This window comes from Podarcis cretensis, assembly GCF_951804945.1.
Source record: "Podarcis cretensis genome assembly, chromosome: 1".
Lineage (NCBI taxonomy): Eukaryota > Metazoa > Chordata > Lepidosauria > Squamata > Lacertidae > Podarcis > Podarcis cretensis.
The window spans coordinates 43,566,131-43,583,189 of record NC_137170.1 but is presented as its reverse complement, the minus strand read 5'-3'; the positions used below and the strand labels follow the sequence as shown (position 1 = coordinate 43,583,189).

The 17,059-nt window shown below is 43.5% G+C and overlaps 1 protein-coding gene across 2 annotated transcripts in view; it reads left to right on the top strand.

Annotated features, from left to right (window-relative positions):
• CCDC9B (coiled-coil domain containing 9B) overlaps nt 1–17,059 on the top strand; it is a 53,428-nt gene that overhangs the window by 17,238 nt on the left and 19,131 nt on the right. For both annotated transcript variants that reach the window (XM_079964754.1, XM_079964755.1), the window contains exons 6-7: nt 9,640–9,714; nt 16,043–16,227. In XM_079964754.1, coding sequence (XP_079820880.1) covers nt 9,640–9,714; nt 16,043–16,227 — 260 coding nt within the window. The remainder of the gene's footprint in view (nt 1–9,639; nt 9,715–16,042; nt 16,228–17,059) is intronic.

The window sequence follows — 17,059 nt, the reverse complement described above, 5'->3', positions numbered from 1 at the left end:
TCTCTCTCTCTCTCTCTCTCTCTGGGTCTTTTAGTATCGGGCTTCCTCAGAGACCTCTCTGTACTCTGCCCCCTCTTTCATTTTGGTAATAGCTGCATTTAACAGGCTGCTGTTTTATGCAACAGTGCATTTAAGCTTCAGAGTGGTGTATCCAGATCCAGTGAAGCATAATGGTTAATTAGTATGCAGCAAATCATCTTTAAATTGGACGTCTATGGTTTGTGGACTGTTTGAATTGCTTTTTTATTAACAGTGTATAGAGAGATAATATATCATGAGTTAATATGCTTCCTGTCTAAAGAGGTAAGTGCCACATGATTGTAGGAATGAAATGAAATTGGGGTCAGATGACAAATGTAGTAAATGGAGGCGAATCCTTCTGAGCCACCTGATATTTTCAAAGTTTTCATTTTTGGAAAAAAAATCGGGGGGGGGGGGAACAAAGAGATAATTAAGCAAACTTTACTTTTTACTAGCTCAGTAGTAGGGGAAGGGATATAGCTCAGTGACAGAGCATATGCTTTGCATGCAGAATATCTCTGGCTCAGTCTCTGGCATCTCCAGGTAAGGGTGGCAAAAATTATTGTCTAGTGTAGAGACAATAAAGAAGTAGAGGTGCTTTTAGACTGTCACTATTTTGGAATGGGAGTCAATCACATACTGGCAAATTCAAGTTGTGTAATAATAAACAAGAGGCCTTGAGCAACATACCTGCTTCCCCAAAAGATCAAACTTTTTGTGATAAGGGAAGTTATGGGAAAATGCATGGGAAAGTGTGAGAGAACATTATTACACAACAACCATCTAACCTATATAACAAAAATGATTGCCTTGTGGGAAGCGACTCATAAGTGAAAATAATAATAATGAAATTTAATGACCATTCATTCTGATATGTTTGCAGGGTGGTTAGATGATGTTGCCTCAAGGTAAGGGTTATCCTACCCTTCAGCTGCGTTTTTCTATCATTTCCCCCTTCACCAAAAATCTACTCTTTTGGGAAAGCAGGTTTGTTGCACAAGAACTCCCAGTCATCTACAATTGCAGAACCTGAAGTTGCTGGTATTTGAGTGAAGCCCATGTCTATGGAGATTCAGCACTTAAAGGGGGGGGGGAGGATCACCTTGGCTTTATTGTCCATGGTAGCAGCCTACTGAATCCTGTTCCCCATCCTGGATGTAAACAAGTGACTGGCTTTCTCAGCATCTTCTTCCTCTTCACTTCCAGTCTCACAACTGGAGGCAAGAGAACTCTTCACCATATCTTGTTGTTTTAATGACCCTGAACAATTTAGTATAATCAGCAAACCTGGCCACCTCACTGCTCAGTCCTAACTCAGATATTGTTTATGAACAAGTTAAAAACCCAGGTCCCAATCCTTCACTTTCTGCACCTCTTCATTTGAAGAACTATTCATTTATTCTTACTCTCTTCCTCCTGCTACGTTACCAATTCCATATATCTCCAGATCACTCTGCTATTAAAGGCACAGGAGGAGAAACAGATTAAAAGTTGGCAACCTTCAGTGCTGGATAGAGATGGGGAACAATTCCTCCCCTTAAATCACAGCATTTGTGTGCATATTTTATTGCAAATTCTATTGCACTTCATGGGTGTTTTCATGTATTTCTACTGTAAAAATAGACAAATTCTGCAATAAAATGGACAAGCATGTAATGTAAACTATCTTTGATGAAATGTGCTCTCTTGAGACATAGACAGAAAAAAGGAATGTTAGATGCGACACTGAAATGGGGTTTCTGCCTTGTTATTACTGTGCCTGTCTCTGTGAGAGTTTGATGTTCAACTAAAAAAAGGCCCCAAGCAATTAGCAGGAATAAAAGTTGTTCATTCAAGCTCAGACTTGCCTTCTCAGCATCCTCTGTTTCTTTGAACTGCTCCAGGGAATTGTCTTCTTTGTATTTTACTCTTCTCTTCATCTTTAAAGCTCAGGAGAACTACTGACTCCGTACTCTCATGTAGCTTTCAAAAGCTGCCACTTTCAGATGCTGCAAAATCAGCTCAGGGATACTTTTATGTCAGGAGCCTTGAATCAGCCCAATACTATTTCACTAAGCACAGGGCAGGAAGCGTGGTGCTGTATTTCTCCATGGGACAAGCTTTGCTATCCACTCAACAGTCAGAATTAAATCATGCCAGACAGCTGTCTGTCATGTTTGGGAGGATATTACATGATATCTGGAATAGGGTAACCAACCAGCTTTGCTCCTTTGTCTTTACCATTACAGAGAAATTGAAGGAGGAACTATCCCCATCTTGCATTTACTGAAATAACAGGATTGCAGGGGTGGACCCTCGCAGGGAAACTTAGACAAACTGGATGTAAATTCTTCCCTTCAAATCCCCTGGGAAGTGGCTGTAGCTCAGTGGTAGGGCATTTTCTTTCCACATAGATGGTGCTAAGTTCAAACCCTGCATCTTCAGGCAGGACTGGGAGAAATCTCCATCTGAAAATCTAGAGATCAATTAATACACCAGCGTTTTCTCAATCCCGTGTACCCAAATGTTGTGGGACTACAACTCCCATCATCCCTAGCTAACAGGTAGTCAAGGAGGATGGGAGTTGTAGTCCAACAACATCTGGGGACCCAAGGTTGAGAAAGGCTGCAGTGGACAATACTGAGCTAGATGGAGCAATGGTCTGACTCAGTAGAAGACAGCTTACTATGTTCCCCAAACTGGTCTAGAGCCCCACTGGTGGGGGGAATTCTCAGATGAAGAGGGGACTTCTACTTCTGAAAACCTTTAAAACACACATACATACACAAACACACACACAACTCTTTGCTTATAAAGGGCTGCTTTGCCTCTGAAAGTTGGGCTATATTTGCATCTGCATCCATAAATTAGCATATGCAAATTTTATGCAGATTTATGTCATGGGCCTCCCTGAACATGAACAAAATGTACAAAACCCCATTTAAATAATGGGGAAGAAAAACTGGCTTTATCTACTTTTTTCCTACAACTGTTGCCCTGTAGTTGTGTGTGTGTTAAACCCAACCAGTCACTTTCTATCACTCAGGATGCTTCCAAATGGGATGAATTGTGGGATGAATGCTTCTCATGCATGCAGGGTTTTTTTTTTGGGGGGGGGGCAGGACGGGTTGGAGCATCTGCACAATGTTGTCCTTATCAAAATGCAAGCCCATATCTCCCACCCCCACATTTTCTTTGGATTTTCCCTTTCTGGGAAAAATTCAAAACTGCTGGCAATGTCCCTTTTCTGATATCTCAAAGATCTGTTTACAGCATTAAATCTCTGTCTGAAAACACTCCAATCATGATACTTTTAAATGGAGATTATACTTGCTCTCCTATGTGCATGATGATATACTTAGTGTCAGCTCCTCTTGCATTGGTGCATCTATCTGCACAGCCAGTCTGAGTCAATTTTGTGATGTCTAGAAGTGTGTTAAAAGGAAGGAAGGATTCAGGGGCCCCTAATTAGGCATTTGGCTAGGCAATATTGAATGTTATCTGTTAACTCTGTTCTATCCTGTTTCACCTTTGTTATTGTTATTTTTTAAACCAATTCACAAACCAAGAACATATACATTGACCACTAATAATGAACCATATGTTGCAGACATTACTGCAGATATATTATTCTTTTTTTTGTGATATACAAATGGCATGTGAAGACTTGGTCTATTTTGTATCATTTATGATCCTTGTTTATAAAACCCAATAAAAAGTTATGTTTAAAAAAGAAGAAGGTAGGATTCAGGCAGGGGTGGATGATGATTTGGAGATCTTGAGTGTGCTTTTGCTTTTCACTCCTTCAGAAAGTGGTGGACTCTCCTTCCTTGGAGGTTGTTCAGCAGAGGTTGGATGACCATGTGTCATAGATACTTTAGTTGACATTCCTGCACTGCAGGGGGTTGGACTAGATGACCCTCAGGATACCCCTTCCAACTCTACAATTCTATGATTGTCTGATTCTATCACTCCTAATGGCGCTGCCAGTTTCCACCCTGCACAGCTGTTGCAAAGTCAGGGAATTGTTCCTGCAGCTGCCATGTATGGTTACAAAACTCAGACCAACCAAAGTAATAAATAGCGAGAGCTTCTTGGCAGCAGAAGACCTAGAAGTTGACAGGATTCTGCATGAATTGGTAGGCAGCTGCATCAGCTAGACAGGAGACAAGGCAGCCCTGTGTGCTGTACGCAAAGCATGTCTGGCTGTTGTTAGGAAGCCGGCTGTCAGAAGAGAGAGCAGGATTCATGCTCGTGCCAGTCTTTCTCCCCTGCAGGTGAGTGGAAATAAGGAGAGCTGAATTTTCATGGAAACAGTCTGTCCCAGACATCAGGATATTCTTCATTTTGGATAATCTGCCTGCTGCTCAGTTGTGACAATTGAACAACACAAACATTTATAAAGTGCCTGGAGCTGTTCAAACAGACTGTTAGTGTGCCTACAATTGATGCTTATTTAAATTATTAGCAATTGGGACCTAACCCAAAAAAATCCAAAAATTCTGTTCCTCACTTGCAAGACTAAGCATATGTTAAGAAAGAGATTTGATGACTGGTTTCTTTTAGAACATAGTATAATTTCTAAGCTGAAATTATTTATTTTCTTTATAAAACTTGCTCTTTGAAATGTATGTTTCTCCCTGTTACCCATATCTTTGATTTGGAGAAAGGCAATGCTCAAGAAAATCACCATTTTATAGTTCAAATCAGGAAAAATAAATACAGTAAATGGACAGAAGTACAAAGATTCACAAAATGTTTAGGGGTATGCATACCCCTGCATCCCCCCAGAAAAAAAGCACTGGAGAAAGGGCTATAAAAACCACCAGGTCAGAAACTGCCACAAGGGCAAGGGTGGTACAAACCCTGAGAAACTTGTTTACAACCCCCAGCCTGCATGAATGCATGTCGATTGGTGGGAGAATGTGGAATGAAAGTTTTTGGCCTCTGTATGGAGTTGTTGGCATCCATGTTGTCCTGGGAGACAATGGAGGAGAGTCCGGATAATGGTGGCCTGAAGACCTCTCTTCACTACCCCAGGAGAGAGCTGGGGTGGTGGGTTCCCTGGATGTTTGAAGTTGAGTCTTGGATCCAAACTATGAGAGATAGATGCATCTGGAGCATGTGGAAGTTTTGCATACTACTTTGTATTTCTGTGTTGGGCATTATTCTCTCTCCCCTGTTTAGTTTCAAGCTGTCAGATTAGGTTGGTTTGTTCATATTGTTTCAAACAAACTTGTCCATATTTATTTATTTATTGTACAGAGGTACCTCAGGTTAAGTACTTAATTCATTCCGGAGGTCTGTTCTTAACCTGAAACTGTTCTTAACCTGAAGCACCACTTTAGCTAATGGGGCCTCCCGCTGCCACTGTGCCAACAGAGCACGATTTTTGTTCTCATCCTGAAGCAAAGTTCTTAACCCGAGGTACTGTAGCACCCTGCTTGTGGTTAACGCTTAGCTGGAATGAAATATTCAACGCAGCAATAGAGAAATTAAAATAGTAATTTATTTGTCAGACAAATAAATATGAGGCACAGTGGTATATGGTTACCAAGCTCTGGCCTGGCCTCTTGCCATTCTGGCCAGCACTTATATTTCCTTAATCCAGCCCCCTTGCTCCTCCTGTGGCTGCCTCTGTCCAATCAGCCTGGTTGAAATTCCTATTGGCTGTTTGCTAGAACCAATCACAAAAGATACACCCATTTCCTCTTGCCTTTTATGGAAAATAAAAAGCTATATATTCTTCTATCTATAAATGACAAATAAGTAGTAATATATCTTACATGTGTCTCAACAAGGAATCTTAATTACCAGCTCACCTCTTGCCCTCCTTGCCCTATTGCCTTCCAAAACAGATAATTAATCTTGAATTTTTATCTTATGCATATGTCAAAGATTGAGTTCACATCAACATTGAGAGATCTCCTTCATTTGAAGGTTTCTAAACAAAAGGCCTAACAACCATATATCAGGAGCGCTCGATTGGCGTCTTCTGTCTGGCAAGGGGCTTGGCTGGTGCCTGACTTAATTTCAGGATAGTTACAACTCTTACAACTATATGAAATAAGAATCTAGCATTTCTTAAATCCTTTGCATAATTATATTTAAACTAATATATTTAATACATAAACAACCTTTTAAAAGGAAAAGAAATCTTAAAAGGATCTTAGTTTAAGAAAGAAACAGCTTTAGAAAAAGTCTTCCCAGAAAATGTTCTCTTTCTACCAGCTAGATGCTTTTTCACTGCTCTTGACCTTCTTAACCTTAGGAAGAAGATATGGCTCATTTTACTATTTATCCACCCTTAATTTGTAGGGTCAGTGTAACCTTGGCTGTCAGCCTGTAATTCCCTTTTTACGACTTTGAGAATTGTTTTCTGCTATAAATCAGGGGGGCCCCTTGTCTAGGAGTAAAAATATCTTGCCAAGGTTTTTAGGCAACTGGTCTTCTGCCTGGCATGAAACAGAACATTTTTAAACTCATTCTTAAAATACAAGCCCTGATTAAACATATAAGCTTTAATAAAAATGCAAGCTTATGATTAGATGCCTCATTACTATTTCTGGGTTAGCAGAGTCTGTAACCTGAAGCGTATGTAACCTGAAGCGTATGTAACTTGAGGTACCACTGTATTTATTTAGTGATGGTATTATTTCTCGTGTGTGTGTATTTGTTATATATTTAATTATTCACTTGATACGTTGTGAGCCACTTGGGGCCCAATTTTGTGGGAAAGTGTCAATAGATGAGGCTGATCATGAAAATCTTGCAGTACGGAAGCCTCTGTTCAGCATTTCAGCTACCCCATTTCACCCCCACCCTCAGTTTTCTGCCCCCTCCAACAGTCAGCCAAGATTCTCAATGGACTGTTATGAGGGCCTCCCACTTTACAGATCTCCACCCCCAAAATACTTTTGCACTTCTGTAAGCTTCAAGATTCCTCCAAGTCTCCTTCCCTCTTGCGTACTGGGATGTGGGGTGCCTTTTGGACTACATAGCAAGATAATATCTTCTTATGTGAACTCCAGACCTAGTGGAACATGAAGTTACTGATTTCCAAATGGTGCCACTTGCTAAAAGCCTTTATTGTTGCTCAGTGGCCACTGGGGAACTTGGATAAATCAAGTGGATTATGTGTAAATGATGCTGCGCTTTGAGACTGGCTGCCAGCAGAGAGATACGTATCGTGGGTTCCTCCTCATAATAGTTCAGATGAACTGCTGTTCTCTGATTAATAATGTAAATATTACAAAACTCCAATAAGTCTCCAGTGGCTGCTTTCCAAGAGAAACTAAATCTGATCATGCATTGCCTTCCTGGAACTTCTCATTGCTCTGGGAAGTGGAGTGAGGGTAGCACTATAGATTCTAAGCATTGTTCTACACTCCTCACTTTCCCTGAGTGGTGGTAAGTCCCAGGAATAGCATTTCTGAGTCATTTCCTTTGGCTGAGAATGTACCGGAGATTCATGGTGCCTTGGTAATATCTCTTTGTTTACAAATAAGCAAGCAGAGATATTGCTAGCAAGCAGACAACACAAGTGCTAATCTCACACAAGCTCTCAATGAAGCTACAGCTGTACCTCTGCTTCAGCCAACTGCAGCTAGGAATATAGCAAGCTGCCGTATATCAGGGTCAGTTTAGCTATTTAGCCTAGTAATGTCAACTCCGACTAGCAGTGACTCTCCAGGTCTCAAACAGAGAGGGCTTTCTCATCACCTGTTGTGGGGCCTTCAAAATGATAGGATGTGTTTCTGCCACTGAACAATAGCCACTTGCCAGAGTTTTATCTTTCTGTCTCTGTGGCAATTCTGATGCTTCTACTCCAGATGTCCTCCAGCTGCATGCCAAGGCCCCACAACGCAGCTGCTCCCTATGTAATGAGCAACCATACAAGACAGCAGCATATAGATTTTCAGTTCAAATAGGCCACAACTTTATTGGTTGCAGATGTGAAAGGTTTGGCATTGGGTGAAGCCATTTCTTTAAATCCAGCCCATCTGCTGTGAGTGTACCTAAGGGTAAATCACAACATGGGGGAGGCCCTATGACCTACATCAAATAGGGGTAGCCCCGGGGGTCCCTCTGGAGGAGTTCTATGGCCCTAGCCCCCATCTGGGCATCAGGCAGAAGCAACTCTTCATGGATCCCCTTAACAGAATACCCTTAACCAAGGAGGGGCAGGGAGAGGCTACAACATCACCTCCAGACCAGATTAAGGCTTACCCAGTGCCTAACCTCACAAAGTTGTGACAATTACTATGAGGTAGGTGAAAACCAAGTGGCCAATGCCAATTGGACAAGTGGAAAAATTCCTGCCTGCCCAGCCCTGAATAATGGCAACTGATATGGAAGATCCCATGAAAAGATTGTGGAGGAATGCTGGCCTGCCCACAATTTATTCCCTATGGGGCGGGCCCTAGCAACACCCATTGGCTGGGTTGACCCTCCCCATGAAGAATCCCCAGACCCAGGCTTGTCTACCGTTGGCCAATCCGAAGGCCGGCCTGCAGTCTTCCCCAGCTGGCCACCAGATCACTGATGTTAAAGGAAAACGGAATGTCCTTATTACTGCATATTCATTTGTGCTCATGATTGGGGTGGTCATGGGATATTTCTCTGTCAATACTATTTGCCCTGAAGAAGTTTTGAGGCAGACATACTGCTTCTAAACAGCACATAAGGTCCTGCTAAAACCCTGTAACTTTTCATGCCACAAATGCTCTGGGTTTTTTTTATTGTCCTGCTTTTGTTGTGTTAGATTCCCTCTAGACAGTAATAATGTAGAAGCATTGGAGAAGAATCAAAGAACGATTAATAAAGCAAAATAAATTTACCACCAATGCACTATTACTGGGTCAAGAACATGTTTCAGAATACACCTGCAATATAACAGCAGTCGGGAGATGTCCTTTGTCAAGATTTTTTGCAAACTCGTGTACAAGCAGAAGCACTTCTTTTCTTGTTTATGTTGATTTATCACAATGCATCAAACAGCCCTTCTGTGAGTGGAAGGTGCTTTCTGCATGCAAAAGGGTATCTTTGGGGCCAACCCACAACCAATGTGATATTTTCCCTCTATAAAATGAGAACAATAACCTGCACCACAAGATTGTAGTGAGGGCCTGCACGATAACTGAGGATGCTCTAGCAAAAGTTAAGCACCTTGCAGTCCCACTGAGAATGAAGATTTTGCTTAACTCTAGCTGAATCATGCCCAGAATTTGTAAAGCACTTTTCACATCAAAAGTGCTATAGAAATAGCAAGGACTAACTAACTAACTAACTAACTAACTAGAGAAATGTTCAAGTGCTATTTGTGTGTGCTAATTTTGGTTGGAAGTGCTCGTATTGATGGTAAAGACAAGGCTTTTAACTATGGATCTGCTTTTCCTTTCTGGCAGCAGTGTGGAATAGAAAGGATTTGGTAAGAATTTTGCTCTTGTCCTTCTTCCACATCTTGTTTCCCAACCTTTTCCTCTCTTCCATTGTCTGGACCTGACAATCCTTGGTTTCTTCTGTATTGTCTGTTCTTAAAAAATAAAAATAAAAATCCTGGCAGGAGAATCTGATCTTTTTAGCTTGTGCTGATGCTTCTTTGCTCCTGAATAAATATTCACTTGTGTGTCCTTGCAGGTGGATGAAAAGAGAACGGTGGAGAGGAGGTGGTCAGAGGGTGACAAACATTCAGAGAATGTGCTTGTCAGAAAGGTGAGAGCAGTCTTTAATGACAATTTCCGTGAACAGGGAGCAGGGTTGACTGGCTTAATTCACTAACCATCAGTGGCTGGATTTGACAACAGAAAACACCAATTCACAAGTCAATTCTGACTAAATGCACAAGAAGATTCTGACTAAACCTAAGGAAGGACTTTTTGACAGTAAGCGTGGTTTGACAGTGGAACAGACTACCTTGGGAGGCGGTGGAACTTGGCTTTATTGTTGGTTTGCTTTTTAAAAAACATTTTGAGGTTTGCCTCAGGTGCCAAAATGTCTTGGGCCGGCCCTGACAGTGGCTAGCTACAACATGCACAGCTGAACTACTTAAATGAGCCAGTTGGCTTTGTGCCCTGATTTGCCACGGAGAGCATCCTAGTGCTCATGCGTTGGCCGCAGTATTACCACCAGTACTGCATGGTCAGTGACAGCAGTGAATGTAGGCGGAGACGGAGCTACAGGAAATTCTGCTTAAGGTTTTTAGAAATAATTCTTCCCCATCAGTGAATAAGGCAATTTTGCTTGCCACTATGTTTATCTCACACTGAGGTGACTTGTGGGCACAAGACACGTGACCTCATTGTAAACAGAGATGTGTCAGTTACAGGTAGGCAGCCATGTTGGTCTGCCGTAGTCGAAACAAAATACAAAAATTCCGTCCAGTAGCACCTTAGAGACCAACTAAGTTTGTTATTGGTATGAGCTTTTGTTTGCATGCACACTTCTTCAGATGCTAAAAGCAAGCACCTGATGCACCGTTAATCGATGGCTTGGTCCAGCCAATCCGTTTCCAGTATGGTGCAATGCTAAGTAATGCCGTTTTGTGGAATGCCATCACAGTGCTGTTCAGCACACAGGCCACCAGAGGGTGCCAGAAGCACAGCACGACTTTAGCCATCCTCACCTGAATATATTACATTTTCAAACAGCAAAGGAATAGGAGGGGGAACTTGCTTGCCAAGTCCAGTGCTTTTATTTGACAAGGTCTGCAGCCAAGGTGCAGGAGGGACCTGCTTTACTTGGAGTGCAAAATGAAGCCATGGTGCTTTGCTTGAGGTTGAAAAGGTTTGTGGCAGGAAAATGCTCAGGCTGGGCATGCGACGCCTGTTCTGTTCCTGCGCCATCCTTGCACCACCGTGCAAATTCTTTCACCGCTCCATCCAGCTGTATGACTAAGACCTGTCACACGCAATTCATTCTTGCAGCTGTAGTAAGCTCTTTGGGAAGGAGGGGTGTTGATCCAGAGGCTGCTAACCGCTGGCGTTAACAACGAAAAACACGTCACTCTCAGATTGCAAGGGGCTGACTCTTTTTTTGCAATAGATTTGGCCCTGCTCACTGTTCAGCGCAGACCCAGAAGGAATCCTTGGCTCCCTTGAGCCGACGAATGCTCGTAATTAACGGAGCACAAATTGAATAAGCCTCCCTTTCCCGGTGTAGTGATTCATTAGCCTGAGCTCCAGCTGCAGCCCAGGGAGCACGGTGAGCTGAGCTGATCTGTGTCACTCCCTTATGGCCCAAGAAGCACAGCTGTGGCCAAGCTGAGCTGAGGCCCTGGTCAGCCTGGTAAACAGCTCCCTGCCCTTGCCGTGAGCTGGCTCCCAACAGCGAATATCTGCTGCTCACTTCCTTAATACAAAGTGCAGTCATCCTTGGAAATGCTGGGTTGCTCCTTACATCTCATATTGCCCAGAAGATATGTGATTCAGCAGGCAAATCTGTAAACATGAGCTGCCTCCCCCACCCACTTCAAGCCACACTTTCAGTTAGAGTTGGCTATATTTTACAAAGCAGTTCATCATCCCTTCTGATGGCAGTTCCACCCCTCGTTTAGACTGAGGGGGTGTCGATATTTGGGAATCTATCACTCTTTTTTGAGCTTTTAAAAATAAACATATTCTGGCTAAATCCAGAGTCTTTTGCTTGAGCTCATAAGTCAACAAACAGTGGACACCAGCTGGGATTCATTCCAATTCCCCTACACAGTAATCTCCTAGATGTCCTGGATACAACCCCCCCCCCCCAATCATAGATTTCATTCACCTGCTATTCTAGTGATCCAACAGGCTCTCTGATATAGAAATATATCTCTTCTTTCTCATTTCCTCTTCCCAAGCATCAAACTTCTGAGTCTGGCAGGTGAGGCGCAGGTATGGTCATGGGAAGCAATTTTGGGGAGGCCAGAAGCGGAAGTGGCTGGAGGGTGTCCTGAGCCTCTGGGGTGCTTTTCTATTGCTCACAGTAGAAAGCCTAACTTCTTGCTTCTCCACCCACATGTGGGATGGGCTTGGCAGGCCCCTAAATTCCCTTTGGTGGAGAAGTAAAGTGTTGCTGTTCTTTCGCTCCTTTGCCCACCCACATAGGTGTGTCTCCTTGGCAACAGGTTCCTCAGCCTCTAATTTTCCTCAGTTCTATTTTGATCTGCAATGAAATGCCAAGGGTGTTAATTCTTGTTCAGGGTGTGTGCATGCGTGTGGCCTTCTTTGAAGGGAGAAATATGGAATATTGATTTATCCGCAGACAATGAACGTCACAGGACGTGTATATTCAGCAATATGCTCTGGGGCCTCCCTTCAGTTCAGAGAGCTGCTGGTTGGCTCCCACATCTGGTGGGCTACACTAAACTCTTGCTGTGTTGATGGCTTTCTTTTAAATTCATTCCTTCTTGTTCTGAGCAGCCACTTTTCGTTAAGGTCTTAAGCATTCAAGCAAGACCAGCATTCAGCTGCTACAACGCCGAATGGAACAATAAATCATGAGGCCTCAGGCAGCGCAAGCAAACAATTTTCCTGCTCAAAGTACATTGTTCTGACTTGTATACTGGAGGCTCATTATGCAGCATGCTCTGAGCTCCCTGTCCTTCTGGGACCAACTATACAGGTACAAACATTTATACGTAGTGCAGCACTATAGCACTTTTCCCCAACATAGTGCACGCCAGATATTTTGGACCACAATCCCCTTCAACCCACATCAACATGGCAATGCTGGCTGGGGCTGATGGTAATTGTAGTGCAAAATACAGTGGTACCTCAGGTTACAGATGCTTCAGGTTACAGACTCCGCTAACCCAGAAATAGTACCTCGGGTTAAGAACTTTGCTTCAGGATGAGAACGGAAATTGTGTGGTGGTGGCGCGGCGGCAGCAGGAGGCCCCATTAGCTAAAGTGGTACCTCAGGTTAAGAACAGTTTCAGGTTAAGAACGGACCTCCAGAACGAATTAGGTTCTTAACCCGAGGTACCACTGTATCTGGAGGGCACCAGGTTGACGAAGGCTGCTCTATAGTGTGGCATAGTGGCTAGTTCATGAGGTGTTAACTAGGAACGCCCAGTCTGAGTCATCTCACTAGGAGGCCAGAGTTGGACTACTCTCCCTCAATCTCACCGTCCCATCTGCGGTATGAAATAAATAGTGGCCTGTCTAACCAAAGGACTGTCCTTTTCTTTAGGTAGAGGTGGCTGTCTCAGGCAGCTGATTTGGGTCATGAAAAGGCAGTCAGCTGTTTGTTATTTATTTTACATTATTGTATTTTTCCTGCAAGAGAGAAGGAGAGAGAGGTGGGGGGTTTTTTGTCTCAAGGTCCAAAAGAACCTGTTCAGCCGCGGGTACCAGGCCCCTTGATTTGAGGAGGGCACCATTCACTGCTCCAGCTCAGGTAGTGAGCATCTGTTTTAACAAATCTTGCGAACAATGAGCTATGCGAGCCATTTGTGCAACTGTGTGTGCCAAGTGAGTAGTTAGCCATTTGCATTTGCCACCTCAGGAGTGTGCAGTGTCAACTGTTCATTAATCGGCATTAGGTGCCTGTGCAGAATTATCTCTTCTGACAAAGTATTTTGTCAGGTGTTGAATTCTCAAGTGCTTCTTGGAAGAGCATCAATACAAACTTGTGCATGGGTCGTTTGGAAGCCCACACAGAGGAGATAGTTCCTTTGTTCCTTAGGGTCCCCAAACATTGGCACCTAGATGCCTCCATTGCAGAGCATCCTTTGACTTTCTGCAGCTCAGGAGGATATAGGAAATACAGAGCATTTAAGCTACCCAAGACTCTCAGTTTACTCAAGCAGGGGATTTTGACTGGGGTGACATGCAACAATATATTCCTAGCCACAATCTCCAAATGATACAAGTTTCCAGGGGTTCCAGGTACTTACCCAGGGTTTGTGTTTCCTTTGGAATGAAGCACAGCAGAGACTGTTGTATCTTTAGGTTATATGGCTTAATTACACATAATATGAGCCTATGATGGAGGGGTTGACTCAGGCTTTGTCTTTTGAACTATCAAAGAGCTGAAGGAGGGGCCCCACCCATTTGATGTCTGGCACAGAGCCCCCTTTCCTTTGTTCTCTTAATAGCCCATCCCCCAGGTAATTACCTCATGAGGAAGCTAGCCTGTTTTATATTTTAACACTTGCTAATTTAAGGGATTAAAGGATTCTAGCACCCACAAACTGATAACAATATAAAGAGGAAAGAGGGCAGGCCAATACATTGTTTTTGTTTTCAGTTGGCCATTTATAATTAGTGTTTTATTCTTCCTTTTATAATGTTCCGCTGTGCTGTTTTTCTTACTTTGTTGCATTTTAGTTATTTGATTGTTTTAGGGTTTGTTTGTTTTTAGTTTTGTAAACCACTGTAATATCTCCATGAATTGTGGTATATAAATACTTTAAATAAATAAATAAATAAATAATAAGCTAAGTAGTATTTTTTACTTGTTTTTTAAAGCATACTTATACTGCCTTTTGACTATACATTCTTTGAGGTGGCAGGACACAGGCGGTGCTGTTGCGTAAACCAATGAGCCTTTGGGGCTTGCTGATCGGAAGGTCGGTGGTTCAAATCTGCGCAACGGAGTGAGCTCCCATTGCTCTGTCCCAGCTTCTGCCAATCTAGCAGTTCGAAAGCATACCAGTGCAAGGAGATAAATAGGTGATTGGACTTAATCCAGAGGTCATTTACCTTTACCTTTGAGATAGCTTAAAATATTAATAACCAATAGGCTCAGTTTGCAATAAAATCCAATTAAAACAGCACAAAGTGGGATATGTAAGCAAAATAACAAAAATAGCAGCAGATAAAAATAGCTTCCCAAACTGGAGCAGGAGCTGAGAAATGGAACCGCAAGAGAATAGCAGCTCAGCCATTCAATACGTAGGTGTAAAAAACCTGCCTTCATTTAGTCCCTAAAAGCCAATGATGACTTAGCACCTTATGATTCCATGGGGGGGGGGGGGGGCTTCTGTAAATTGGACACCACTACAAAGATGACTTTCTTCCCTGTCAGCACCTACCTTATTTCTGAAGGTGAGGGAGCCTGGAGCAGGACTTCCGAAAAAGACAGCTTCACAGGGTCAAGCAGCACAAAAACCCCCAACAATCTTTATAAAAGCCCCTCCAAACATCGTTTTCATTCTGCGTTCATAATTATGGTGCTATTGGAAGTGGCCATCGCAATCCAGCTTTCAATGCTAGTTGCACCTGCAAACATTTCAGGGTGGCCAGACTGCTTTGTTTCTCATTGGTGTATATCCTGTAGCCTGAAATCCCATAACTTTTCACATCACAAATGTTCTGGGTTGTTGTTTTTTATTATCCTTCTTTTTGTTGCACCTGAGCCACTTTGGGCAGCAATAATGTGGTGACAATAGGAAAGCAGCCCAGAGCAACTAATAAAGCAGAATAAATCCACCACTAAGGCAATTCTTATTATGTCAAAAACATGCTGTGGAATATGCCCACAATAAGACACTTTGCTTGCGACACCACTTTTGAGAACTGATCAAACTAGGCCCAAATAGTAGCTTCCTGACTGGCAAGCATGATGGTGAAGTGAAACTTGTGCAAGCCTAGAGACACCTACTTCCTCCTTCACATTACTTCCCCTTTCACTACCCTTTCTGAAGTCAGGATAGCTGCATCCAAGTGCTGAAGGAGCCGAGTTGTCGTTGAGAAGCCCTTCAAGCAGCCACCCATATACGAATTGGATTGGCCATCAGTGGCGTAGCGTGGGTTGTCAGCACCTGGGGCAAGGCAAGTAATTTGCGCCCCCTAACCCATGGATTTGCGCCCCCTAACCCATGGATTTGCGCCCCCTAACCCTAACCCCCAGATGTTGCGCCTGGTGCGGCCGGCCCCCCCTGCACCCCCCACGCTATGCCACTGTTGGCCATAACGCAATAAGGTGAGATGGTCAGCCAAAGGACCAGCAGATCGAAACAGCCTAAGAGTTTCATAATTGCTGTGGTGATCATCAGCTTGAACTCTGGACACCCAGGAAGTCCTTCCACATTAATCACGTATTGTTTTGTTTCAATTAGGAGAGAGGAAAATCTCCTCAGAAGAGCCCAGGGGATAAGGGCTCTACCCTGACCGGGAGAGAGCGGTCGGAATACATGCGGTGGAAGAAGGAACGGGATCAGATTGACCTGGAGCGACTGGCACGCCACAAGAACGCAAGGGGGGAATGGCGACGGGCTTGGGACACAGAAAAATCAGAGCACATGTAAGTTGCCTCCCAGTCAACACACACTCTGCAGGCTGTAGGTCCCTTCATCCCTGACCACCGGTCCTCTTAGCTAGGGATGATGGGAGTTGTAGTCCCAAAACAGCTGGAGGGCCAAGTCTGGCCATGCCTGCCGTAGGTCATCTTTTACCAACCCAGTGCCCTCCAAATGTTTCGGATCAGGGCTTTTTCAGCCGGAACTCGCCGGAGCTCAGTTCTGGCACCTCTCAGGTAGGTGCCATTGCCATTCAAAGAGAACAAGGGAAGTGTTCATGGTGAGTTCCGACATCTGTTTTCTAAAAAAACCAAAACTGTTTTAGACTACAACCCCCATCAGCCTCCCTGTGCTTGCGCTTGATGGGGCTAGTGGGAATTGCAGTCCAAAACATCTAGAGGGTACCAGGCTGGCCAAGGCAGATTGTAGCCGGCAAAGAGGTCAGTGATAGGAAGAATATCCTGGTGGGAGCTAGAAAGCTGATGGGAAGTAATATGCTTCATGCTACTCTTGAGGCTTTGTAGGCTTTATGGGGCTTGTGATTGCTAGAGAATGAGGGGAGTATATCAATGTCTCTGCCTAAATAGATGGCTCAGAGTCAACTACCCACAGAGGATCCATTATAAGATGGACTCTCCTTCCTTGGAGGCTTTTAACCAGAGGTTGGATGGCTGTATGCCATTGATGTGTTAGTTGGGATTCCTGCATTGCTGGGGTTGGACTAGATGACCACCGGGTCCCTTTCAGTGCTAAAATTCTATAATTCTATGAACATCAGGGCATGTGCAAGTTAAGGAGAAGAAGGCAACTCATGTTGATAAGAAAAGGGCCCCTTGT